At 35.3% G+C, this 24,476-nt stretch overlaps 2 protein-coding genes across 2 annotated transcripts; one reads left to right on the top strand and one right to left on the bottom strand.

Annotated features, from left to right (window-relative positions):
• Positions 1 to 23,618, bottom strand: LOC142344404 (uncharacterized). Its single transcript, XM_075396017.1, has 6 exons — positions 23,075 to 23,618; positions 22,600 to 22,822; positions 3,936 to 4,119; positions 2,828 to 3,016; positions 177 to 309; positions 1 to 89 (listed from the first exon to the last, which is right to left on the bottom strand). Exons 2-6 carry the CDS (start codon positions 22,713 to 22,715, stop codon positions 1 to 3), a joined length of 711 nt encoding a protein of 236 aa, XP_075252132.1. The 5' UTR covers positions 22,716 to 22,822; positions 23,075 to 23,618.
• LOC142344299 (indoleacetamide hydrolase-like) lies at positions 4,491 to 7,790 on the top strand (the record flags this gene model as incomplete). The annotated part of the gene is made up of 2 exons (XM_075395887.1): positions 4,491 to 5,106; positions 6,546 to 7,790. Coding segments are annotated over 2 exons (1,419 nt in total), but the record flags the coding sequence as incomplete, so codon positions are not given.
• Positions 23,619 to 24,476: the final 858 nt, after the last annotated feature.

The following is a 24,476-nucleotide window of genomic DNA, read 5'->3' on the forward strand; positions in this document are numbered from 1 at the left end:
TTAATAGATTCTGACATTGGAGAACGCGAATCGGAGAATCCGCTCGTTACAATGAGGACACCTTTCACAGGCAGCTGGCTGTTGATCCTCTTCCCAGGTCTCTCTGTTCCTAGATGTCGTTGCCAGTCCAGAAGATGTTCCTGCGTGCCGAGAGTTACTGTAGAATCCTTTGCCACTGTTGTTGTTGTTTCTGGCTGAAGTGTTGTGAATTGTTGCACCTGATTGGAAGTTGCTGGTAGATGCGCTTCCTGGAATCGTAACGTCCGAGGGATCCGTGGGAACGTGGCAGTCCACCATCACATACAGACCCTATTGGCAATTGTAAAGATTATATACACAATTATCTAAATTGTTACAACCACCATGTTTTATATGAGCTCATGGAGTCAGAACCCAAAAATTTTTCTGATACGGTTACTGATTGTGGCCTTGGTTTGAAGTTTGAGTTCTTAATTACAAAGCAATTCATAATTACAAATTTTACTTTAACGAGTATTATGCAAACTTTACTCCGATGACTGTAAATGTAAAACTAAGCTAATTTTGGATCATTTTTTAATAGCCGCGAAGCGATAACTGAGGCTATTATTGGCCTTCTCTTGGTTTTTTACAACTCGAAGAGGAGTATTGTTTTTCTTAAGGTTTTTTTTTACTGTGAACTAACTTTTTCTTGACGAGAGAAGGTTTTTGGTTCATGCGCTGCGTTGATTGAATGACTTTTTGACTTTCTCGTCCGCGTTTTTTCGTCCATTTGGCCCAAATTTTTAAATTGTAACTTGGTTTTTATAGAAGAAAATATTGATCTATGCCGCATGAATATGCAACCAACTGAAATCGATACCACATTGTTTCTGAGAGTTAAATAGTGCGTTTCAAGTGCAAAATTGGCCCATATTTCTCATTTTTTTTCAATTTTCGGTTTTCTTTAAATTAATTTGGCTCTTTGGGCTGATTTTCTTCGAAATTGGTAAATTGTACACATACTTATCCAGTTTTGGCGGTTTCAATCAAAGTTTTCTACGTTTTTTGTTTGTACTTCGAGTTTATTTACCACTAAAAGTTTTTTGGTGCACAATCCGTGTTTTTGGTTTCATTTTGTTGCTAATTGAATTGGTTTTGGCGATAGCTATCTAAAATTCAACGAACATTTTTACAATTGACCTTCTTACGAGAAAGGAAGATGGCTGTAATGTTCTTGAACCTCGAATGCTTAATAACAATAAATTCATGTTTTGTACCCCAATATTTTTTGTTTTGTTTTTTAATTAAGAGTTTCCAATTTTGTTTTTTGATTTTTCATAAATTGCGAATTTGTTCTTTTTATTCTTTTCACTATGTATGTGTTTTTTCTAACATTCTCCTAACACCTATATTTTTAATTTTTATTCGACCGGCCTTTATCAAATTGAAAATTATTGATTTGAACTAATAATTTTTGTCTTTTTCCTTTGAATTTCAGTTTTTTTTGTTTGCAAATGATTTTATTTAACATAGTATGGCACTGCGGTTTTGCTAGATTAACTTTTACAAGTTTTGAACTCCACTCTTTTTCTATTGTTTTTCTTTGGGCTTGGTTTTGGTAACCTACAAATTTTTGCATTTGCCTCTGTCGTTTCATGATTAATTTCGATTTGATTAAATTATGGTCATTGTTTAGTTTTATCGCTCATTATGATTTGATGTAATGTTTATGAGCTAATGTTTATAGTTAAAGAGGCAAAATTTATTTAGTTAACAGATAATTTCTTTTTTATTGTTAAATAGTGTTTCGATGAAGAGAACAATTTTTTATCATTTCTTGCAGTATTCAAATTTTTCGTCCAAAATAAAGTTTTGGGAGCTCAAAATAGCTTGCCTGTTGCTGCTCGCGTACATCAATGTTCTCAATTGCGTACGAAAAATTTGGCTGGTTTTATATATAGGAGTAATTTATTTTTTTGTACAGTTGGTTTTTTGGGCTATATTAATTTTTTTGACTTTTATTTTCTTTTTGTTTTTAGTAGTTGATTTAGTACGAACCATTTGATTTTAAAGGTAATTCTTTCGCGAAGGTGACTCTTCAAGTCGTTCCCGGAATTCTTCCGTTGATGTTTTTTGTTTTCGTCAAGATTTTTGTTACGACCATATGGCGTCAGAATCACTTCAAATCTGCTTTTTGTTCATTTCTTCATGCAATTTCAACTAAGTTGCGTGTGTGACGTCATTTTTCACTGTTAGTGGAGCGAGTTTTTTGTTCATTCGCATGAGCACGTTTTTAGTCACACGTGACTTACCTCTCTTTCAAAAATGACTTCCTCACTCTGAAATTGACTTTTTACTATAATTCAAAGAGATAAGTCAAATGAATGCGTATCAGTCTAAATGAAGGGTATTTGAGGCCATCTATTAGAAGTAGCAACAACTTAAACTGAATCTTAATCAAAATAACATGAAAAGGTTAAAAAAGTTTTTTTTGGTCTGTTTCCTTTATTATCTTTTTGAGACTGCAGGTCTACGATGCTATTGCGGCTATTTTCTGGCAATCTGCCAGCTATGTTATTAGAATTGATACTGATTTCCGATTAAGATATTGTATAATTGGGAACTATTAGGTTCTGCTAGATTCCCTGATCCGAACCTATCCCACTGTAGCCCCATCTCGCGAAATTATACCCCAATTGTAGTATATTTTAGGTAAATGGGTCTACACGTTATATGACAAGGTAGCTTTATTCCGATTGTTTCCGATGACATTTTCGCTTAACTGATTTGACTTTTAGAGTGTTTCAATTGCACGTCCGTGTTTCAATTTTTCGTTAGAGTATCGAAAGCCATCATCAATATGAACCTTGTTTGGGTCGATGGGCGTATTGTACTCTGGTATCTTGTGGTTAGTGGCAATGAACTCTTCCAACTCGTCCTCGATTAGCTCCTCAGGGTACACACTTGTGATCCATTGAATCATCAGTTTCTTCCTTGTCACTGGGTTCACCATCATCATACACAGTCTCTCGCCTCCCTCGAACCCGAAAGCCACCTAGAATGAAAGATGGTACAATTTGTTTTCACAAGCCTCGGGGGGGGGGGGGGTGTTCACTTTCTCGAATCGACCACACAGTTTGTTTTCATGAGCTCCATCGAACACTTAAATGGGTCTTTTCATTTTTTGAATTTGTATAAGGCGATAGCGGCTATTTCTACTATGTCAAAATGTCGAACAATTGTCAACCGCTCCAACTTTTTAATCGTTGATCTTAACCTGATGCGAGTATTTTAGAAATGTCTGAAAAAGCTATCGACAAAACAGTAAACAGAATTGAGTTGTAGGAACGCGCATCAGAAGGGTATGTTATAAGTGGCTGGCAAGATTGACAGTTATCTTGCAAACCTTTCAAAAGATCAGGACATTTTACAGTACTCGGTGTCACCGAGCCGTGACTTCTAGAAGTTATCCCGGTGAAAATTGGTGGGAGAAACAGCCCACTCAGAACAAAATAGAGCGCATGGAGAAGTTGGATGGAAGTCAGCTTTACACAAACCAGAAAAGAGAGATATTTACAGAATGAGAGATAAAAAACTACTCTTTAAATTTAAAGAGTAGTTTTTTATCTCCCATTCTGTAAATATATCTCTTTTCTGGTATATAGAATTATATTAATGATCATACAAGTGCCGAATTATCTCCCTGTAAATTCAAATAGCTAATAACACGCACATATAATTCAACATTCCAGAACCGTGCACCCCCTTTCAGTGTACACTTTGTTATTCTGCAAGTAACTTACGAGACGTTTCTTGTTTTTATATAATCTTGCACATACTGTTAAAAGATTCAAGTGCTGTAAGATTGCTGCGTGGTTTTTCCGAAACCGGGGAGCCAGCTGTAAAAGAGTGAATTTACGCTCTAAAATTTTTTTTTACTAGTAGACGTTTATGAAGATGAGTATTGTACGTACAGAAGTGATGACTTCTCGGAGGGTACGCCCTGAGGTTGAGCTGCCTATGTACACCACCTCTATCCAGTTGTCATGCGTGAGTCCCACTTTGAATATACCCGGACAGCAGGGGGCATTAGACACTGCATTCTTGAGCGGAGTCCACGTCTTCACCAAACTCGCCCCACTTGTGTCATTCGTCTCCCTGTAATCACGTAGAATTTTTACCCAATTTTTCTATAACGTTTTAGCCTCACCCACGATTTTCATATAGGCTCAGTATTGTAAATTGTTACATTTTTAGGGGCGAGCCTAAATAAGTAAAACTGGAAGACAATGGGCTCGTTTTTTGATTGCTATGGTTCGCTATTCGTGGCCATGAATAGCTTTTTTCAAAGTTTAAAAAGTCAAACCAACATTCCTGAAGGATTTGAGGTAGTCAGATTATTGTTATTATTTTTATTCATGGATATTCCTTATTTGATATTTTGTTGTTTCGATGATTTTCACCGTTCAACTTTAATTGACCATAAGGAAGTTAATATATTTGTAGTTTTCAGTCACTTTGTCATGTGAAAACTGTTCCTAGCATCTAGATCCTTTAAATTCTCGCAGAAAGCTATAAAACTTGAAAGCATTTCTGACTACTCAACGTGTCTAAAGGAGCAACAAAATTTAGATGTCATTTTGAACTATGTCTCTGAAGCAGTAGAAGAGAATGTCGACTTAAAAGCGGTCACGTGCTTTGACGTCACTGAATTCTCAAATAAGTCACTTGTTGACTTGCCAAATGGCAGGTTACATGGGATTCCATTCCTGGTGAAAGATAATATCAATACGTCTGGATTCCCGACAACTGCTGGAACTCCGGCTCTATTCAAAAACCGGCCTAATAAGAACGCGCCAGTTGTGAATAAACTAATCAACGAAGGCGCGGTTTTGGTCGGAAAAACAGCAATGCATGAGTTAGCATTCGGTGGAACATCGAACAATTATGCGACAGGGTGTGTTAGAAACCCGCATGATAGAACTTGTATTCCTGGCGGTTCATCCGGGGGGTCAGCGGCGGCTGTGGCTGCGGGTATTGTGCCATTCGCCCTCGGTTCCGATACTGGGGGTTCTGTGCGGATACCTGCTGCCCTTTGTGGAGTTGTGGGACTGCGACCATCAAGAGGGAGGTATTCAACGGAGGGTATGGGCTCTTTTCACTCGAGTAAAAAGAAAGTTCATCGGAAAAGGATGTTAATGAGATAAATATTCAGAGTTTATTAATCTATGATTATATATCAAAGAAATGTAAAAATGACTGGATCTATTCTGTTGCCCCCCAACCCCCCCCCCCCCCCCAGCTCAGTGAGCATAAATTTTTTATGACCCCCAGCGTGCTATTTTCTGAATAATAATAATAATTTTGGTTCCTGCGTAATCGCAGCGGAACAGCATTAGGCCTACAGTAGCCTGTCCTCAGCTGCCCTTTTTCTTATTATTCCCCACATTTCAGACTATTCTTTCTATGAGCAGCATTGCTCTTTTTTGGTGACTAAGACCACTTTTTTTGCGTCTGAAACCTGAAGCTATGGTTAAGTAGGAACTCATCCTTACACAGACAGCTTCACGGAAGCAGGGGATTGAACTCTCAATCGTTGGTGGGTGAATCCCACACCTTACCTCTCGGCTATCACGCCACGTCTTACATAGTAACGTGCTATATAACAACAAATAATTTGTAACTGGATGTCATAAAGAACACTGGGGGGATAGATCCCAATATTTTTACATTGATTTATTATCTATTCAATTTAAAAAAATGAGATCTTTTCCGTTTGTGCCCCCCCCCCAGCTTAGTGGGCGCATATTATTTGCACCGCCCAGATGCATGTGCATATTTTTACATAATGATTTACTATGTAATGGCATGTGCTCTGTAACGGGGGGGGGGGGCACAAAACGTACTGGGGGGCACAAACGGAAAAGATCCAAAAAATAGGATCTATTCTGTCCCCCCCCCCCTTAGTGAGCATTAATTTTTTATGACCCCCAGACGCACGTGCTATTTTCTTACATAGTAATGTGCTATATAACAACATATAATTTGTAACTGGGGGTCATAAAAACACTGGGGGAACAGAATAGATCCAAAAAATATTATTAATTGCCCTCAAACGAAGTTTGTAGCAATTATATTAGTCCTGTCGGTCTTTTTTATGCGATTTTTCGCTTGACCGATTTTTTGTCTGACGCTTTTGACTTTTCGTCCTCAAAAACGGGATAAACAGGTAGCGCCCAGCAGGCATTAAGTGCTCTTAGAGCCTTTCAGCACACTTGTCTCCAAGTTTGAAATTCACAGAAACTGTATTGGAAACTCATGGTGTGAAGGGCGGTTCTTAGAAGTTGACCCCCCTCACCAAGCCCTACCCCTGCACAGGCCCCTTCAATCAAGCTAAATCTATCCTTACTAAACATTGGCTAGGTACTGACGAAGCCAACCGGTCGCCGGTCGTTTGAGAGCAATTCGCCCGACGTTAGTCGGTTATGTTTAGAAAAAGTAAAGTGGCAGTGATGCGTATAAATGAATCCAATTTTTGATTGGTAAAATCAGCATCAGTTAATTATGAAGTCAAAAGAGCACAGGCTTGTGTCCACTCGCGTGTTCTCGCGATGTCATCGGTCCTTTTTCTTTATCTGTGAAAGACATTGTTCTTCTCGACAGCGTAATGGCTGAACAACCGCCGAATCCGATCGAACCAAGATCAACTAACTCAATCCGACTTGGAATTGAAAACTCATTCCTTTTGAGCAACTTAGAACCCGAAGTTGAACGTTGCTTCAACGAAGTTCTATCACGTCTTAAAACGGCGGGTGTCGAAGTTGTCAATGTGAACTTAGACGATTACTTTGCGAAAAAGTCACTTTTTGAGTTTGCGGTTCCTTATTATGAAATGAAACGAGATCTGCCTTTGTTCCTCGAATCGTGCGATCCGAAAGTCACCTTCGATTCGGTTATTAAGCAAATCAAATCTCCCGATGTTATATCACTGATAAACGGGAAGCCAAATGAGCCGTTGTTAACAGAACAACAGTATATTAAAGCAATTCATGAAGATTTGCCAAAATTACGTGAGTTATATGCGAATGCTACAAAAAATGTCGACGCTTTGATTTTTCCAACTTGTCCAATAACTGCGCCCAAAATTGGGGAAGATGATTTCATAACGCTGAATGGAGAGAAAGTTCCAACGAACATGACACTACTTAGAAACACGGACATGGCGTCTATTTTAGACAATCCGGGAATTTCAATACCAGCAGCTCGTTTTGTGGATAGAGAAGGCTATCCTAGAACAAATATGCCAGTTGGCATTGAGATTGATGGAAAACATAAACAAGATGAAGATCTGCTCGCTATTGCATTGACTTTGGAACCTTTGCTGTGAATTTATTCATTTGTAAGCTTTGATTTTCGATTTCTAAACAACTTACGTTTTGAATGGTATTCTTGAACATATATTATATTCTTGAATATTATATTCTTGAATATTATATTCTTGAATATTATATCTTGAATATTATATTCTTGAATATTATATTCTTGAATATTGTATTCTTGAATATTATATTCCTGAAGATTGAAATTTGTAATTTTACCAACTCGGTGGTGTACATTTGTAAACACTCAAATGATTGCTTTTTTGCCAGTGAGAGCATTTTTGGTTGTTAGTACGATCTTTCTGCATTTTAAGTATTCTTAATCTTCGACTACTTACGTTTTGATTGATAATTGTCAATTTGTTGTACAAAATGTAAGAATATGTGCATATTTTTTATTAGAGTTATTCGTGATATGCCTTCTCGTGGAAGAAATTTTCCATGCTGTAATTTTTCCCTTGAAGCAAATTATTCTTAGATTATTCTACTCAATCACACGATAAAGTTTTTTGCAGAAAGATCGAGCTGTTAGTGAAAAAAAGTTTGTCATTGGGTGATAAGAATGTAACAAAGAAAAGCTGTATATGTTCAATGTGTGGATGAAATAGTGAAAATTTGTGGATTTAACCGAACAGACCATTTTTCCTTTACTGAACTCTCGACACACAGTGGTCGTTGTACTACTGTAGTGGTTGAGACATTTCTATTCAATTAATACAAGTTTGGTTTCATTTTTTGAAGTCTAGGTCAGAAGGATGATAAAACTACTGTAGAGCTTTCTTGTGTCTCTGTTGTGGGATAACAACGGAAATGTCGGAATTTTTTCGTCCCCCTGTAAAATATAAGTCATCTATAATTTATAAATACACGCTGTTATAGTGCTGATGTATAATATGTAATGTCTAGCTACGCCTGTTAAAGGGCTACACAAACCATTATCATTGCAAAATTACGCATTAGTTTCTTCACACAAGATGATGAAAAAAAATTGTTAATGGTAAAAAAATCATCCAAAATATCCCTAAAGAATAAAATTAAGGTGAAATTTTAACTTACGCCCGGGTATGTCTTCGAGATCTGCCGGCATTTCTCCTCTGATTAGTTTGGGCTGTGAAACCCCGTTTCGAAAAATTGCGGGCTTGACTACCTGTGACTTCCTTGCTCATCTTAGTTCATATCAACTGAACTATTTTACTAAGAAGGAAGTTATGACGCTGCTGTTAGTAAAAGTAATCTCGGACCAAAATGACGCTTTAATTTGAAGTATTTCCACTGTTATATTTAGGAACTGAAAATCAGTAATTTTCACGAAATGGGCAAAAAGTGGTAGTTAGCGTAGGTAATTGCGCTTATGGACTGTACCGACGAGAGTCTTAAACGTATGTGCCTTTTACGGTTGCTAAGCAGTTTAAACAGTCCAAGTTTAATCGTGCAACTTCTAATCAGGAAGTGTCGCGTTCCTTTGGAGCAGGAATTGAAAAGGCTGAAACAAATTGCTTTTTATGTCTTTGTCTTCTCTCAAATGTAAGTGTGAGGGTATGGCTGTTAAGGAGTAATAAAAGTGGAAATTGCCCCAAATGGGTCCCTAACTAAATCACTAGCTTCTGCGAGAATGAACAAAAAGGAAATAACTAAAAAGTGGTGGCAAGCTTTAATGAACGCAAGAAAGGCTTAAATTACTGCGAGGTACGGCTCGATTATTTAATATTAGCCTCTGCACCAACGGATAATTAGTTTCAAGTCCTGTTTATGCTGAAAATATTTATTTTTGGGAAAATGCGCTGTTTGGGTATTTCCATTGAAAGCATCGCGGATGGAGGAAAGTTTAACCCGCAATACGTCTGAGGTCTTAAGTGTGCTTAGACATGTTAATTAGCAATGTTTTCAGTCCCCCTTCCTCCGTTTTACTCCGTTTTTTAATCTTGAGCGACTTGGGTTACATTGAGTGTTTATAATGCCAAATTTCCATTCCCAGTCTAAGGAAAAGATGAAAGCCCTGAAGGACTCCTGAACTAAATATGAAATCTTCTCTGATCAGTTCCTAAGTCAGAATTTTCAATTAGAGAAAGTATTTCTCCTTCATTTTCAATGCCATTTTGTAAAATTTGTATTGCTTGCGTGGTGAAACCTCAGCGGTAGATATGTGTTTATTACTAACGTATGTTTAGACTTTTAATGTTGGTGAACTTAATTTTCGCAACGTAAAAATAATTAGTTTTTTACTAGAGCTTGAAAGTTATGAATTGCGACCAATTTTGCTCCACTTTCTGACTACTTCCTAAAACGCGATAATGTGCTCCCTTGTATAGTATGTTCAGTTAATTCGTTAATTCAGCGTCCTAAGATTTTTGAGATAATTCAAGAATTGTAAATGATCAAATTTGTTGTTCAACAGCGGATTGTTTTTTTTTTACCGAGACACTTTACCTCTGTGAAAATATAATCAACTCTAATGATTAATGTGCCATTGGGGCTGTTGTGGAAAAAAAAAACCAAGGACTACTAGAAACGACTTGAAGAGCCATGCAATATAAAATCAAAACTGAATTTAACTAAATCAGAAATAATATTTGTCAATTGACTAATAAAACTATAAATTGTTTTTTCAAATTCAGCCAAAATTTTTAAGCAGTCCTGGAGGTGGGGAGGGGGTGTGAGTAAGTGGCGGGGTGTTGAGTTTTTGGGTTGGTAGGGCGGGAGGCTGTTTCGGAAGGGTGGTGGGAGGGGTATGTAGGTAGTTGGGGTTGATGGTTTGGGAATAGTGGAGGTTCAACTCATGAACAGATATGCTTCAGCGTTCAAAAAAAAGCTTCAGCTTCAGCTGTAGAAATCCAATTGTCTTCAAGTCGTAATAAGAACAAAATGGAAAATATATAACCGGTAAAATATCGAAAAAGTCTAGAAGAACCGGTAAAATGTCGAAAAAGACTAATGCTATATGAACTTAAGAACTAAGCACTGTGAAAACAGTGAACAAAATATTCAGACATCACAGAAGACCCGAATTTATTTTTTTATTAATAGCCCGGAAGTGATAGTGGCTATCATTGGAGTCAAATTGGAGTAGTGATTTTGGTCAAGCCGAAACAGGAAGTGGAGCGAAAAAGTGAGTGGTTTTGCGGTGTGAATTTTTTTGCTCTAATTCTGAAGTAGAGTGAGAAAACGGTGTTTGAACAAAAATTCGGTTTCTCGCTAGTGGTTTTTTGTCCACATGCGGCATTTTGAAAAATAATTTTTTTTAATTTTTTGATCTGATTTTTTAGAAATGGTGTACCCAGTTCACTCACGGTTGGTTCTGGAGCGAGTTTTCTGTTTAGTCATTGAAAATTCTTCGAATTGTACTTCAGGACGTGTCCTGCTTTGTTTTTTTAATTCGTCATCTCCATCGGTGATTCTTACCACATGACTTCTTGGAATTGACTTTTTCGATGACTTCAGTGACTTCTACTGCTTTGCAGTTGAAATTTGTGAACGTGTTGTCATTTCTGATTTAGGTCATTTGCATGACTTACCTCACTAAAAAATGACTTTTTAACTCACTTATGGAACTTTAAATTTTATGAAAATTGACAAGTTGAAGATTTATTTATCCATCTCATACATATTAATGGACAAACAACTAGTCACTGTGAACCTCTGCACAATTTGCCCAGGCAATACATCAATAATTCATGAAGCAAATTTTCCACAGCGTATACAGACGGAACATTATTAACGAACAACAACAAATATTACTTAATTAGCAGAAACCTGGTATGATGCTAGAATCATTGAATCAAGCTCAGCAGCATTCTTAACACCTTTACATTCTTAATGTCAAAATGGTAAAGGAGGAAAGATAAACTTAATGATAGGAGTAAATTGCCTTCCTTAATCTTTTTTAAAACCACTTGTCATAAATTAAAATGCGCAACATGACGCCCAGCATAACGACATCATCAGCATTCTTAAAACCTTTCCATGCTTAGTATCCAAAAATTAAATTAGGAAAAGATAACTTGAATGATTGGTGTAATTTACCTTACTTAATCTATTATAATAATAATTAAAAAAACTTTGAATCAAAATTTAAAACGGGCCGCACAACACCCAGATTAAAGCCCTTGAAACCACATTTCAACAGGAGAACTAGTCTTTCGCGCCAATAAAAACAAAATAATTGGCACTTCAAGTGAATTTGGGACCAGAAGCAAAAACCACTGTGCCCGGAAGACATGAGCTGCTTTGGGGCCCAGGCAGTGAGCAACTACTTCGTGTCCCAATTATAAAGTGATCAATACTTCAGTAATTAACTGGTTCCTTGCCTGTTGATCTTTGAGAAGAGCTCCTGTTAAGTCACGGTACATACTAAATACCAATTTAGATAAATCATTGTTACAGACGATGTACGAATTTTTGAGGTGATGATAGAAGTCTGTTACTTTTTGGACTGAGTTTAGATCAATATCAGACGGAATTATGTCTATTGTTTTTAACTTATTTTACAATTTACAGGCCCGTAAGTTTATTGAGAAACGCTCAAGTTTGTTTTTACGTATTGGTTGAGCTATTAGATTTGATTCTGACAATCTTGTTGTGACTTCTGAAGTGATAGGAAAACATGTCATTACAAAAAGATTCACTGTGGAGTCCATTCAAAGCTCTTAAAACGAATTTTAGTAACTCATAGAGTGGCAATTTGTAAACTGAGAGAAACTATTGATTGATTGATGAAAATGTCTTCACAGATATCGCTTTTCCTTCTAAAGTAGATGAACTTCAAGATCTTTTCTGGCGGAGTGAAGATAGGTAGCAGTCATGTATAACTGCAACATGCGTAAAGAAGGACACAGTATTGAATAATGGGATTGATGCACGTTCTTTAGTGATCAATTAATTGGGCCCCGGGAACAAATTGTCTCAGTTTCGACACAAGACCGGACTGTTTACTTAATTTTTTTCTTACGGATTGTATATGACTACGGAATTAAAATTTCGAGTCAATGGTAACACCTAGATATTTACATACCGGTTTATTTTCAATGAAAGCAGAGAGAATCTTTGCGCCGAATCGCTTGTCTTATTTTTAGTTTGTACATTCATTTAAATTGTTTTTGATAAATTCACTATTAATGTATTGGAATTTTGCCACTCATTAACTTTTTTAACATCCTCCTTGATATCAGCGCACTGAAGTCCAATTGCGGAAACGTTTGTATCATCTGCAAAAATTATAGCTTCTAAATGTCTGAAAACGAGAGGCATTTCGTTTTCATATATAATGAACAGTACAGGACCTAATATTGAGCCTTGTGGAACACCGAAAACAATTCCTTCCCTACCAGATGACACATTATGTAACTTTACTCGCTGTATTCGGCCTTTTGAACAAGATTTGAACCAATTAAGAGAGTTACTTCTTATTCCATAGTTTTCCAATTGACGGATCAGTAGGTTATGATCAATAGTGTCAAAAGCCTTACTAAGATCAAGAAAAAAGTTCTTACTTCGTTTGTGCTTTTTTTGAGTCTTACCTTCTCAGTGAACTCAACTAAAGCATCAACCGTGCTGTGTTTAGTGCGAAACCCGATTTGTTTGCAGTAAAAATACGAAAATTGTTACCGTACAATAACCTTCTTCATTTAATTTGCTCCACACATTTAGTAATGATATTGGTCAGTAGTTATTTTCGTCAAGTTTAGACTCATTTTTATGCATCGGTATAACTTTTCCTTTTTTCAGTTATTTCGGAAACACCTTTGTTCATCGACAGATTTACTAGAAAAGTCAGATACTTAACGTCTCGCGTCTTTGAACTTTTCGTTAGCTCTAAAACTGGACTTTTATTTCATCCAATCTGCATGTGCCTTACTCTTTTTCGTCCTTAAATTTTTAAGTTTATTGTTGAACCAATTGGGCAGATTTTTGTATTTGTTGATTGTGTCAATGGCGCGTAATCATTTACAACCGACAAGAAAGCCTTCCAGGTTGATTGAAGACATCAAAAGCTGTAGAAGCATCTGGGGCTAAAACTATATCCTTATCTACCTTGGATAATTCCGTTTTCAAGTCAACCTGGAAACTGTCCCTCAGGTTTTTATTTTTCAAGAATCTCGTATCTCTAAAACTGACAAGGATTAGTTAAAGATCAGCAGTGTGCATATAAGTAGTGCCAAACTTGTATGCCCTAATTCTTGAGTATCAGTCCAGTCTTGAGTTTTTGATTTTGAACATCAATTTTGAAAAAGCTCTTTTAGGGCTTTTTCGTTATAGAGCGTATGTGTCATAAAATTGACAGTCCGACTCGCGCCCAAAAAGTCGAGTGATCTATTAAAGGACTGGTTGTCGATCTGTCTATCTTATTTCTTTAGTTGTTTCAATTCACGGAGGGCCACAAGCGTCTAGCGCGGCTATTTTTTCGGCAATCTGCCGACTATGTTTATAGAAAAGGATTTGAGACATATCTCCCTTTTTTTTATAATATTAATAAGTCAGTGTATGGGTAGATGGGGGAGGGCTGGGAAATGCTTGACCATTAAAAGAACAAAACATCTCAATGACCATAGCTCACCTGGAATGTTACCAGTTGGTGTTTTTAACCGCTACATTATAACCAAAATAAGTACTTTAAATGGGACTAATGCAGAAACAAAAACTAAATGCCTTCAAAAACAAAATTTAATTCTCAACAAGAAAGGTCAATGCTCTAGAACCAATGGGAGTTGGTAAGGAAGGAAAGGATGGGAGGAAAGATTTTGGAAGGAAAAACGGGTAGAGTAGGCGGTGGGTAAGTTTTAATGGGGGTGGATTGTGGAAGAAGAGCAGGAAGAAAGGTCATGAAGGGTCAACTACTGTCAAAAAGAGGTAAAGGGTGACAAATTGGGGTCACCGTTGTGTTTTAAACTTGTATTTAATTTCACTTGATGATCTCAACTTGGCGACCTCAATGATAGCCAATAATTTGAATTTGAATACTTATCCCAGCTGAGCCTATTTTTTGCAATCAAAGCTACCCCCACTTGGCACTTCGGTTTCATACCAAAATTCAAAATAATTTCTGACACTTTTTTTTCCTTTTTTTGCGCATATCAAATTGAAGTTCGTTTCCCTGATTGTGTGAACTCTCATAATATTTGTTTTCCTTTTAGGGAAAATTAGATGTTTTCGTTATTTCACTATTGTGATAGAAAATTTTTTGACGAAAGTTATTTTTTCAAATTTATTCATGTTCTGAGCACCAGACATTTAGTAAAATATCAGAATAAATGAAGGAAATACAGTACGCCTTTAGACTTGAAGAGGAGCACCTTTTGAATTACGCACGCCATCCACAAGGTTCAATTGGTTTGAGATCTATAGTTTGGAAAGTTCATGCTCTTTCTCTTTTTTTAATACTGAATTCAGTATCCTACAACCATGTGACTAGTTACTCTCACGACCGAATTGGACATTGTTCTGGACATAGTTTGTATGCTTGTGGGGTAAGAAACGGTATAAATGTGTTTCGTTCATGTGCCAAGTATCATTACTTTCAGTCCGTCATTTTTGCAAGGTTTTTTAAATGAAAAAGTTAATGTCTCGAAAACTTTAGGATTTAAATAGTCAAATTTGTGGCATTAAATCATGGCCAATAATTGGTAGTCTCATAGCATTCAGCTAACCAAAGTTATCCATTTCTTAGAAAAAAATTGATAGAAAATTATTTTACTTTTTGTTTCTCGGCAAGGTAAGTGTCCTCCTGAAAATATTGAGCAATTTGGACGCGCTATAACAAACGAAAACACATTTAATATGCTTTTCCGTGAAGGATCTTTTAGGAAAACGAACTGTCGTCCCTTGATTTTGTTTAGACTAATCAGCTATACGATTTTTTTTATAGTGGAAAGGTGAGCTTGCAACTCTTTATTTTTCCCAATTTTTTTCTCGAAAAAATGTGAACTATATGTAAGCCCGTTTTGTTCCGACACTTTTAGACTTTTTGAGATCATCCTAGATTCAAGTATATGGTATTATTTTAAAGCTCTTTGCGTTCAGAATATCACTTCAAAAGTCTGCGTCATATTTGCTGTTCTATCCCGCCATACAGTTGTGAGTAAAAATTGAGGTCGACCAGTAGATCCATGGATAGGATTTTAGAAGAAAGGCTGTATTTAGAAAAAACAAAATAACTCAATATTAATAGGTGCTATGTTTTCGCAGGAAAATTGATGTTTTTCTTGAGGCATTTCCTAGTCTAAGGAAGAATCTTTTTGAGAACCAGCAAAACATGGTTTTTGATACTAAGTTGAGCGCCTCGGTGCCAACAATGTTGTAAGGATTTACAGACAAAAGTTTTTGTTGAAAAATTTTTTGCTTTCAGTACTTTATGTTCGTACTTATAATTTTTCAAAAATTTGCCGTCGGTTACACAATTTTGTTGAACTGAAGGAAACATTAATTAAATACAAATTGAGATTGTGTTGTTTTGCTGCTGCAAAACTTGCAGAAAAAATAATGACTAATCAATTTATCGTTCCCACATTTTTTGAAAAAGAAACGAGATAACTTTATGCCAGCACTACTTTTTTGAGGTCTTCCCAGTCTTTCATACTTTGTATCGATTAAAGCCCTTTGCTTCTAAAATTTGACTAGAGAAATTTGAAAAGAATTTTGTGGCACAGGTTATTTCTAAAATAATAATTTTTCTCTAATCGCTTACAGCGAGTGGCTTTAATGAGGGTGTCTAAAAAGTCAATAAAGTTATATTGTTAAATTTGCCACTATTTAAAAATGCATAAATGAGAGAAAATTGGTGCAATTTAATTTTCGACCCATGTTTAACCACTTGGATAAACGTTATAAGTTAATTGACAACCGTTTTTCAGCTGAAATTTTTTTGACGATATAGGAAAATATTGAGTAGAAATTTATGTGAAATTTGTTATCACTGCTATTGAACGTTTGAAAAACAATGAAAAGTTGCATATTTTAGAATTGGATTGGTCTAGAAACAAAAGGTATTGGACAATGACAAATTCACTGATTTCGCGTACGAAATTTCTCTTTGCAACTTTGAGATTTGAAAAATGATAATTGAAAAAGACTTTTTTGGACAGGTTTTCCATTTGATCGTATTCTATCGCCATTAAATGAACTTCATAAAAATTATTCCGTGTTCAATGAGTGAGTAATTTGCTATTTTGAGCAGCATTATCCACTCTGTCGTCTATAACTAAGATCTTATTTTTAAAGTTCTTACAATTTGGATTTTGCGAGCGTTGTCATTTTTGTAGGTCTGCTAATGTTTTTTGATACAATTCAAAGTCAAATGGTAGGCATAATTATGTACTTACAAGATTTAAAAAACCTTCTCTGGTATACATACAGATACTAGAACGTTATAAATTACTGTAGAACGTTTTTTCGTGAAAACCTTGCTCAGGTGTGGTATTTTAACAGTATTTTTCACTTTTTTCGCTACCTGTTCTCTAGGACTATAATTTAAAAATAATTTATTGATTCGTAGTTGTTTTTTTTGCGAATCATTTACTTTATGAGAATCTGTTTACTTCAAGACTTTGACGCCATTGGTGTTAGTAAAATGATATAGTGTTTTGAGCTGCGCTTATTTTTACTGCATATATGTGTCGTCGGAGTAACAGGTTTTACAGTTCTAAACTCCTTGATCAAAGAAAACGTTTCATCTATAACAATTTTGTTAGAGTCCATTTGGATGCAATTTGTTTTCCAAAACATTTTATTAAGAGTTTTGCTCAGATCGGGGTTATACTTCCCATCTCTCCTTGCTGGAAGCTTCTTTGTGTTGTGTTGTTAATCATAACAATTTGAATTATTTCAATCTTCAATTGATGCTTCTCTTCGTTACTTTTTGCATGCATTGTTCAGTTAAAATTTCTTTAAACAAGAATTTTTTTAAATGTTGCGTACTATTGAGTTATTTGGTTGACCTCTTGCACCGAATTGATTTCAAAACTCAAGTGTAGATCATTGGCTAGTTTGAAACTCTTGTATAGCTGCTGGTTGTAACAATGTTGGTACAAAATTTTCAGAAGATCTCCATTTTTTTTATCTCACTTTGTACCAAAATTGTTCATTATAGGATTTTTTGTTCTCTTATTTCACATTATCCCTTCTGTTAAGCGACCTCAAGTTGAGGTTGATTTATAACAAGTTCGGCGCCATTTTATAAAATTCTTATGTTGTCACATTTGTAGCATTTAGTTTGTGCTTTTCTAGGGAACTTAGTTTGATCAAAATTCTACGAGTGATTTTCCGATGGCTTTAATATAACCAGAGCTCTTGGAATGATCGAGGTTTTTTGTTGTTTTCTTTTTCCTTGTTCGGCTGTTCATTTTTTTCTGTCGAAAACGCCTCATCAATTTAGTTCCAGCTTTTTGTTGCCTTGTAGTTTAATATTTTTCAACAATCTGCATAACAGTATTTTGTCTTTTGCATTAGAGTTACATTTCTCAACAAAATTTTCAACGCACTAAAACAGACGTAAAAAGGGCAAAAGATTTTAAAACTGTTTCGACTGGCTTTTCATATCCTTAATCGATATAAATGGGAGTCATCATGTGAAAACCATATATTTCAGTGTACAGTAAACGCTGCAATAATTTGCGAGACATCGCGATAGCTAAAAATTGTCCGTTCTGAATTAATTGCTTTACATGTTAGATGAAGTCGATTCTGCTTTTTCTTTTTTTGGTCTTTTTGGTTATTTGTTATTTTCAATTTTCAGCAGGAAGACATTACGTTATTGTATTAAAATTATTGAGATTTTATTTGTACTTTTGCTATTGTTTTTATCTAATCAGAACAATTTTTTTTATCTGGAAATGACACTATCATTTACAGTCCTTTTTGAACTGGGGCCCCCAATCTAATTGACGTCAGAATTTTCCTAAAAATCTGTTGAAATTTTTAAAGGTCGAAAGGGACTGAGGATTGAAAATCAAAACCGATAATGATGCAAGAAGGTAGAGAGTTAGCCGTTTTAGGCTCATTTGATTGGAACGTCGAAAATCGTTTTTATCGTTTTTCACCGAAACTGCTGATAGGGAATGAATCTTAGTTTTGTTTTGCCGAGATTATGTTGTTTTTCAGATTATGATTTGACCTTGTTTAACGACACCTTGATCACGACCAGGGTTTGAGCGACCATTGTTCCACGCATACATATCCACCAAGTAAGTTACTTTTTTATTTATTGCTTTGACGCTCGCGGGGTATGAAGACCTTGGTGCAATGGGGAAAATGTTTTAGCCTCGCTTGTGATTGCGGTTGTAAATTATCTGATTTGTGGGTGGGTGGGTGGGAGGGTGGGAGGGAGGTAGGGAGGGAGGTGGTGGTGGTGGTGGTGGTGGGGGGGGGGTTACATTTAGGTTCCAACGTGATAGAAGGGATGAGGGAGATGTCAGTTTAAAATTAGCAATGATTTCTGATGAAAATCTAAGAAATGCAAGCCTTAGATGTCAAGGCAGTCTTGCCAAAAATTGAGGCAACAATATTGGGAATTGTGGAAAATTGTTCTTTACCAAAAACTAACTGCAAAGACCCTTGTTACCGTTGATAACATCTGATAGAAACCACTTAGTTGCAAATTTCATTAGCAATTAAGAAACTGCAAAATAATCAATTTGATTTTAAAAAAGTTTGCGTGATTTTGATATTTTTAAACGAATATTTTTGATATATATTTTTTAAAAAAAAATTTCGAAAATTTCTGTAATTTTGATGAATTTTTCTAAGAGCCTGGTCGGTAAAACATTTTAATCACAGAAATAGAGAAATTCAAGTGTCAACCAGTCTAAGGCCTTCTCTGTTATAAAGAATGAAACACGATTATGACGGGGCATGCGCTAGGAAGTATTTATTGAATGAGCGTGTACATAATATTTAAGAAAAATTGCGTTAAATTATTTAATTACGAAATCTCTTCAATATAATTTCTTACGTTTCTTGAGTGGAAATGCAACTGATGATGTCCTCAACTTATTGTTCCGACCCCCCTTGAGGGGGAGTAACTATATACTCAACTGGGTTTTTTTGTTCAGACATTTTTGACCGATCGATATATTCATTGTAGAGAGTTGTGAGTGGTATCATTAAACAGCCCGTCAATTGTACAATATGGAATTAAAAAGATTTTTTTGAAGTTCGTTTTCTAGAGCGAGTTATCGTGGTTTAAATTTTTGTGAATGTTAGACCGATTTGCGTTATTTTTATTCACATTTTCCGGAATTTTGCCTAAAGTTTCGTCAATTTTTCTAAAGTATGTAAAAATTTTTAACAATAGTACCGTTGATTTTATTTTTAAAGACAATTGTTTTGTTGACTTTTTTATTTAATTTTTCGGCTAAAATTTTGGCTAAATAGTTCAAAATTCAGCCTTTTTTATCAAAAAGTACCCGAAATAAGATTATTTAGTCCACTTTCATTGAATTTGTCGGAAGTACAGACCCCAAAAACAACTAACGAAATCTTGATAAACTACAACGGGAGCAGCTAGTCCTGCTTCCACTTTCATTGAGAGTAATCTGGAATTAAAATTTTGCTGTATTATCTAGATCTGTATCATTCGAAACAAATGAGTGTTCTTAATGGACGAACAGCAATAGCAAGGCTGGTTTTGATCCTATCTTGGACTCTTGCAAACGAAAAATGTTTTGGATTATTATCAGTCGGTCTTTGTTTTAAAAAAAGTTGCGATCTTTTTTTGGTGATTTTAAGATCAATTCAAATAAAAGCTCAGCGTTGATAGGTCCAAATGGCTCCCTAAGCAGTTTTAATATAATATATCTAGTTCCTTTACTCGAAACATCATGGTCGTTTTTAGTTTTAAAAATGCTTGATATTTAACTAAACAATGGCTTATTGAACTTTGCAACTATTTTTCTCATAATTTGGTCAACTTGTTGCTTAGTGTCCGCAAAAAAAGAATGCTTCTTCTTCCTCTTCTTTCTATTGATTTTAATCTTAATATTTTTTGTGGTTTTATGCGTTAAGGTATGGTTTTCTGGCTTTGATACTACTAGATTTCACAATTTTTTTTTCAGACAGTGGCACATTTTTCGCGTTTGTTCTCATTTTGTCACATTATCACCTTATTTACAGTTCACATGTACATTATTGGCGTTCAAAATAAGGCAAAATTGAGCATGCAATAATCTTGAAAACCACTGATTATGGTTTCAACTGCTGCGACACCCCTTTCTCGAAGAGTTTAATTGAATTTTTACGTTTTTGTTTAACGGTCGTTTTTAGGTCTTCTTAGTCGTATGAATTCTCCTGGATAATGGTATTCAAGTTCCTGGATAATGGCAGTTCTCATTGACTTTTTATGGAAGAATAGATGAGCCTATATTTTGACTTGGAAAGCTGATGGCTTTCATGACTTTGAAAACAATTGTTCTCAAAAATAAAAACACTTCGGATTTTTTTTCCTATTTGTAACCTAGTCCCGTTAATTACAGGTGACATATGAAATTTTTGTCGTCGAGGGAAGTTTCCAAGATCTAATGTCTTTTTTGAAAGAATTCGTTACGAATTTACTGGCTTCGACACGGGTTTTTCGCAAAAATAAGAATTTTTTTTATTTTTGTCTGATCTTCTTTTTGTAGATGTAAGACTTATTCGGAATAGTTATAGATCTCAAGCGCTTCCGTGGTCGAATAGATGAACTCATTTAATTATTTCAATTTGTAGCTAATTTCTTTCATGACTTTGCAAATAATTGTTTTCGAAAAATACAAAACTTTTACTTAATTTCGTCCTTTTTCTCTTTTTGTCTACTTGTTACCTATTCTCATTAATGAGAGGTCCTATATCACATAATTGGCATTCAAGGTAGGCTCAATCGAACATATTTTGAGCGGCAAAAAGTGGCTTTACGGCTTCGACAGCGTTTTCTCTCAAGTTTTAATTCAATTTGTCTCTGTTTGTTGTTCTTTTAGTAGTCGCATAAAAAATTGAATAATGGCAGATTGTAATGCCATCCTATAGGGTTGTATGTAATCATAAACATGTTAGATTTTTCGATTGCTATCTAATGGTTTTCTTAACTCGCAGTTTATTGTTGTATAAAAATATAAGCTATTTTTTAACTTTGCTGTTTTTTGTTCTTTTTTGTCTAATTGTTGCCGAGCTTTTTTATGGAGTTGTCCCATATCTTTTCTAGTGAAGTTATTATAATTATCTTACAAGTTTGTTGTTTAGTTTCAGTCTTATCCGACGCTATTTTGACCTTTTAATGAGATTTGTTTTAAATGGACATAAAGTTTTGGATGTAATTAATGTTTGTTGTTATTGTTGTTTGATTTTGCTGTTCGTCTTGACTTGCTCACCTAATAATGGCTGATCATATCAATTTAATGCGGCATTTTTTCACTCCACTGTGTTGTTTGCGATTGGAGGAAATTTTTCATACACATTTAAAAACTTTTTGGGGTTTTTCTGTTCCTCATTTGGTAGACATATATGCCAAAAAAATGCGGATGAGCGGGTCGGAACACTATGTGCCAGTGCACATTACCGAGACTCCTTGTTTGATTAAAATTTTTCTGTATTCTGCATATCAGGGGTTTGCAATTTTTACAACTATTATCTTTGTTTAATTAGTGAATTTATGTATAATTTCTAGTAAGATTTATATCAACGGACAACTGCCTTTGAGTTGGCAGATTTTGTGTACCAAAAATCTAGATTTATGAGTATAATTTGCTTGACTTCTTTTTGCAACAATGTTTTTGGGGAAACTTTCTGTGCAAAAGAGACTCCACCGTGCCCTCTTCTGCTTCTTTTTGTTTTATGACCTGTGTAGATATTTAGTAAACATTTATTTAGTAAACATTTAGTAAACTGATTTATGATTTTTTTGGATTCTTGAATCCAAAAAATAAATATAATAAATCAATAAGAAAAAGTGTTGACTCAAAATCTTCTGTTTCTTTTCGATGTGTAGATTTTGAGTAGACACTTTTTTCTTACTGATTTATCATAATTATTTTTTGGATATCTGTAGTCAGTCCTCATTTTTTCCACATTGGCGCTCATATGCAAAAAATTATTAAAAACATTTCTGGCTTGAACCCAGATTTCTACGATGCCTCGGTTAATTTTCGGCATGAATTAGGGTGACCCAAAATTGAGTGAACAGAACATGTTTGCAACGCATAGCTTCTTGGCTATTTTTGAAGTCTATGGTGTCAAGGTCAGAATGTCAAAAATCTGGAAGCGTCCTAATAGGGAGGCAAATTGTCTTTAATATAAAACATACCTGAGAAATGTTTTGAGTGTTCTTTCGAAGAGTTCACGGCTGTCGATATCAAGATCACCTCCAACCAGCAGCTCAACCTCGGATTTCGGAACGTCTTTCCTTTTTGATTCCCTCATGGTGTGAATTCTGTAGATTCGGTCTGTTCTCCCCCTTTTGAATTGTTTCCTCCCCCGCCGTGAACAATATTTTCATGAGCCAAAGTTGGACAAACTGTTTTTGAACCCTTGTGTATAATTTGATCATCTATTATTAATATTTTTCTAAGTTCCCTAATAGTTTCTTAATGGTAAATTTCTATATTGCACTTATAAATTATGTAATAATTGTACTGGTTAATTCCATCTCTTATCAGGTATACAAAAACATTATGAATTCAAAAACTGGCTTTGGCTTTTTTTGCACAAACTGATGAAGATTTGTTCACGGTACTGGAAAGAAAAGAGTATTTTGAGGAAAAACGAAGCGTTTTGTTTACCTTGTCAAGTATATCTTGGTATAAGTTAACCGTTGATTGTTACAACCTTAGTTTTTTTTTTAACAGAAGCGTCAGGCCACACACCGGGCGATGATTGTTATAATTGAAATCGAAATTGATGGCATTGAAATCGAACGACTTGAATCAATGAACTGATAATGTATGACCATGAATGGCTAATTGACTCTTTGTTTATGGTATTGACTGTTTGCAAGGAACTGGTTTCCGATGATGTAAACGTGAATGAATTTCGAATCAAAAGGATTTATCAGACTACCAAAACGAAAGCTAAAATCGGTTTTGGATGCTAATTTTGTCACACTGTACTTTTAATTTTCTTTGATTTAAATCAAAAATACGCCACCGAGAATTTTGATTACCAGGAATTAGTTTTTCGTCATTCGAGAATTGCCTTTGTTATTGTTGAACGTGAAGAAGTGTATACGGATGGTTATGCGATCTGTTGATCTTTATGGGATGTTGTTTTTGTTTGAATCTTTCAGCTATGTCCATTTTTATAGCCTCCTATTCAGCATCTCACGTCAAGATTTGTCATAAATATAGACGCTTTGCTATGGTCAAAGAAGCAGCTACCGTAGCACTTCATTCGATCTCAAAAGATTCTTTAATGCTATTTGAAGATAAAATTATATGCATATATTTGCAGCTTTAACTCGACTTGTTTCAATAGGCTCATTTTTTTCAAGTTAGCATTCTTCAACGAGATCGAACCCCCAAAAATCTACGAATACAGTATTGTTCAGACTAAACATTTTATATAAATACATAATTATGAAAGTTTTGAATCAATGGATATTGATTTTGATGGTATAAATGTTACATTATGAATCTAAAATATTAGATAAATATGTTACTTTGTCCTGTTCCTCTGAAAACTGGCTGTGAGATCAATTTTCGGCTGAATTTCAGGTATATTCGTATCGTCCTGTGGGACTTAGTGCCCTGGGGCACGAGGGCGATTGCAGTTGAGTGCAGGGTGCAATGTGCGACAAGTATAAGAATTTTTGTTCTAACTTAGCTAAAAAAACCAATACTGAACATTAGTTAAAGTTTGTCTTAGAGTCGTAATTATCGAAAAATTGCAGTTGAGTTTTCAGGACCAGGAAGTTTTTGGTCGTTTTTGTTATAAACTGTTCAAAGCGGTTTCTAAGACGTGTTCTAAGCCGTTTTTATTCTTCCATTTGCTGGAGCGATTTGATTTTTCGAGTGACTTTTTCTTGAATTCTTGATTGCTCTCATTCTGAATTTCAAGCGGCTGAAATCATGGCGTGAACCGGAATTGGTTCAATTTTTTGTTTGTTAATCTTAGTACAGGTCTAAGTAGCAGCATTCGAAACCGGTTATGGAGCTCATCCACGCTATTATCCCTCCTCCCGTTGCT

Source organism: Convolutriloba macropyga, chromosome 8 (genome assembly GCF_964194025.1).
Source record: "Convolutriloba macropyga chromosome 8, txConMacr16.3, whole genome shotgun sequence".
NCBI classification, from domain to species: Eukaryota; Metazoa; Xenacoelomorpha; order Acoela; family Convolutidae; genus Convolutriloba; species Convolutriloba macropyga.

Bases quoted from the DNA above. Each gene is read 5' to 3' on its own strand.
- LOC142344404 (XM_075396017.1), bottom strand. From the start codon at position 22,715: ATGAGGGAATCAAAAAGGAAAGACGTTCCGAAATCCGAGGTTGAGCTG. The intron at 310-2,827 runs GTTCATATTGAT...AATTGCCAATAG, and splicing joins CGCCCATCGACCCAAACAAG to GGTCTGTATGTGATGGTGGA. The intron at 90-176 runs GTGGCAAAGGAT...AGACCTGGGAAG, and splicing joins AGCCAGAAACAACAACAACA to AGGATCAACAGCCAGCTGCC.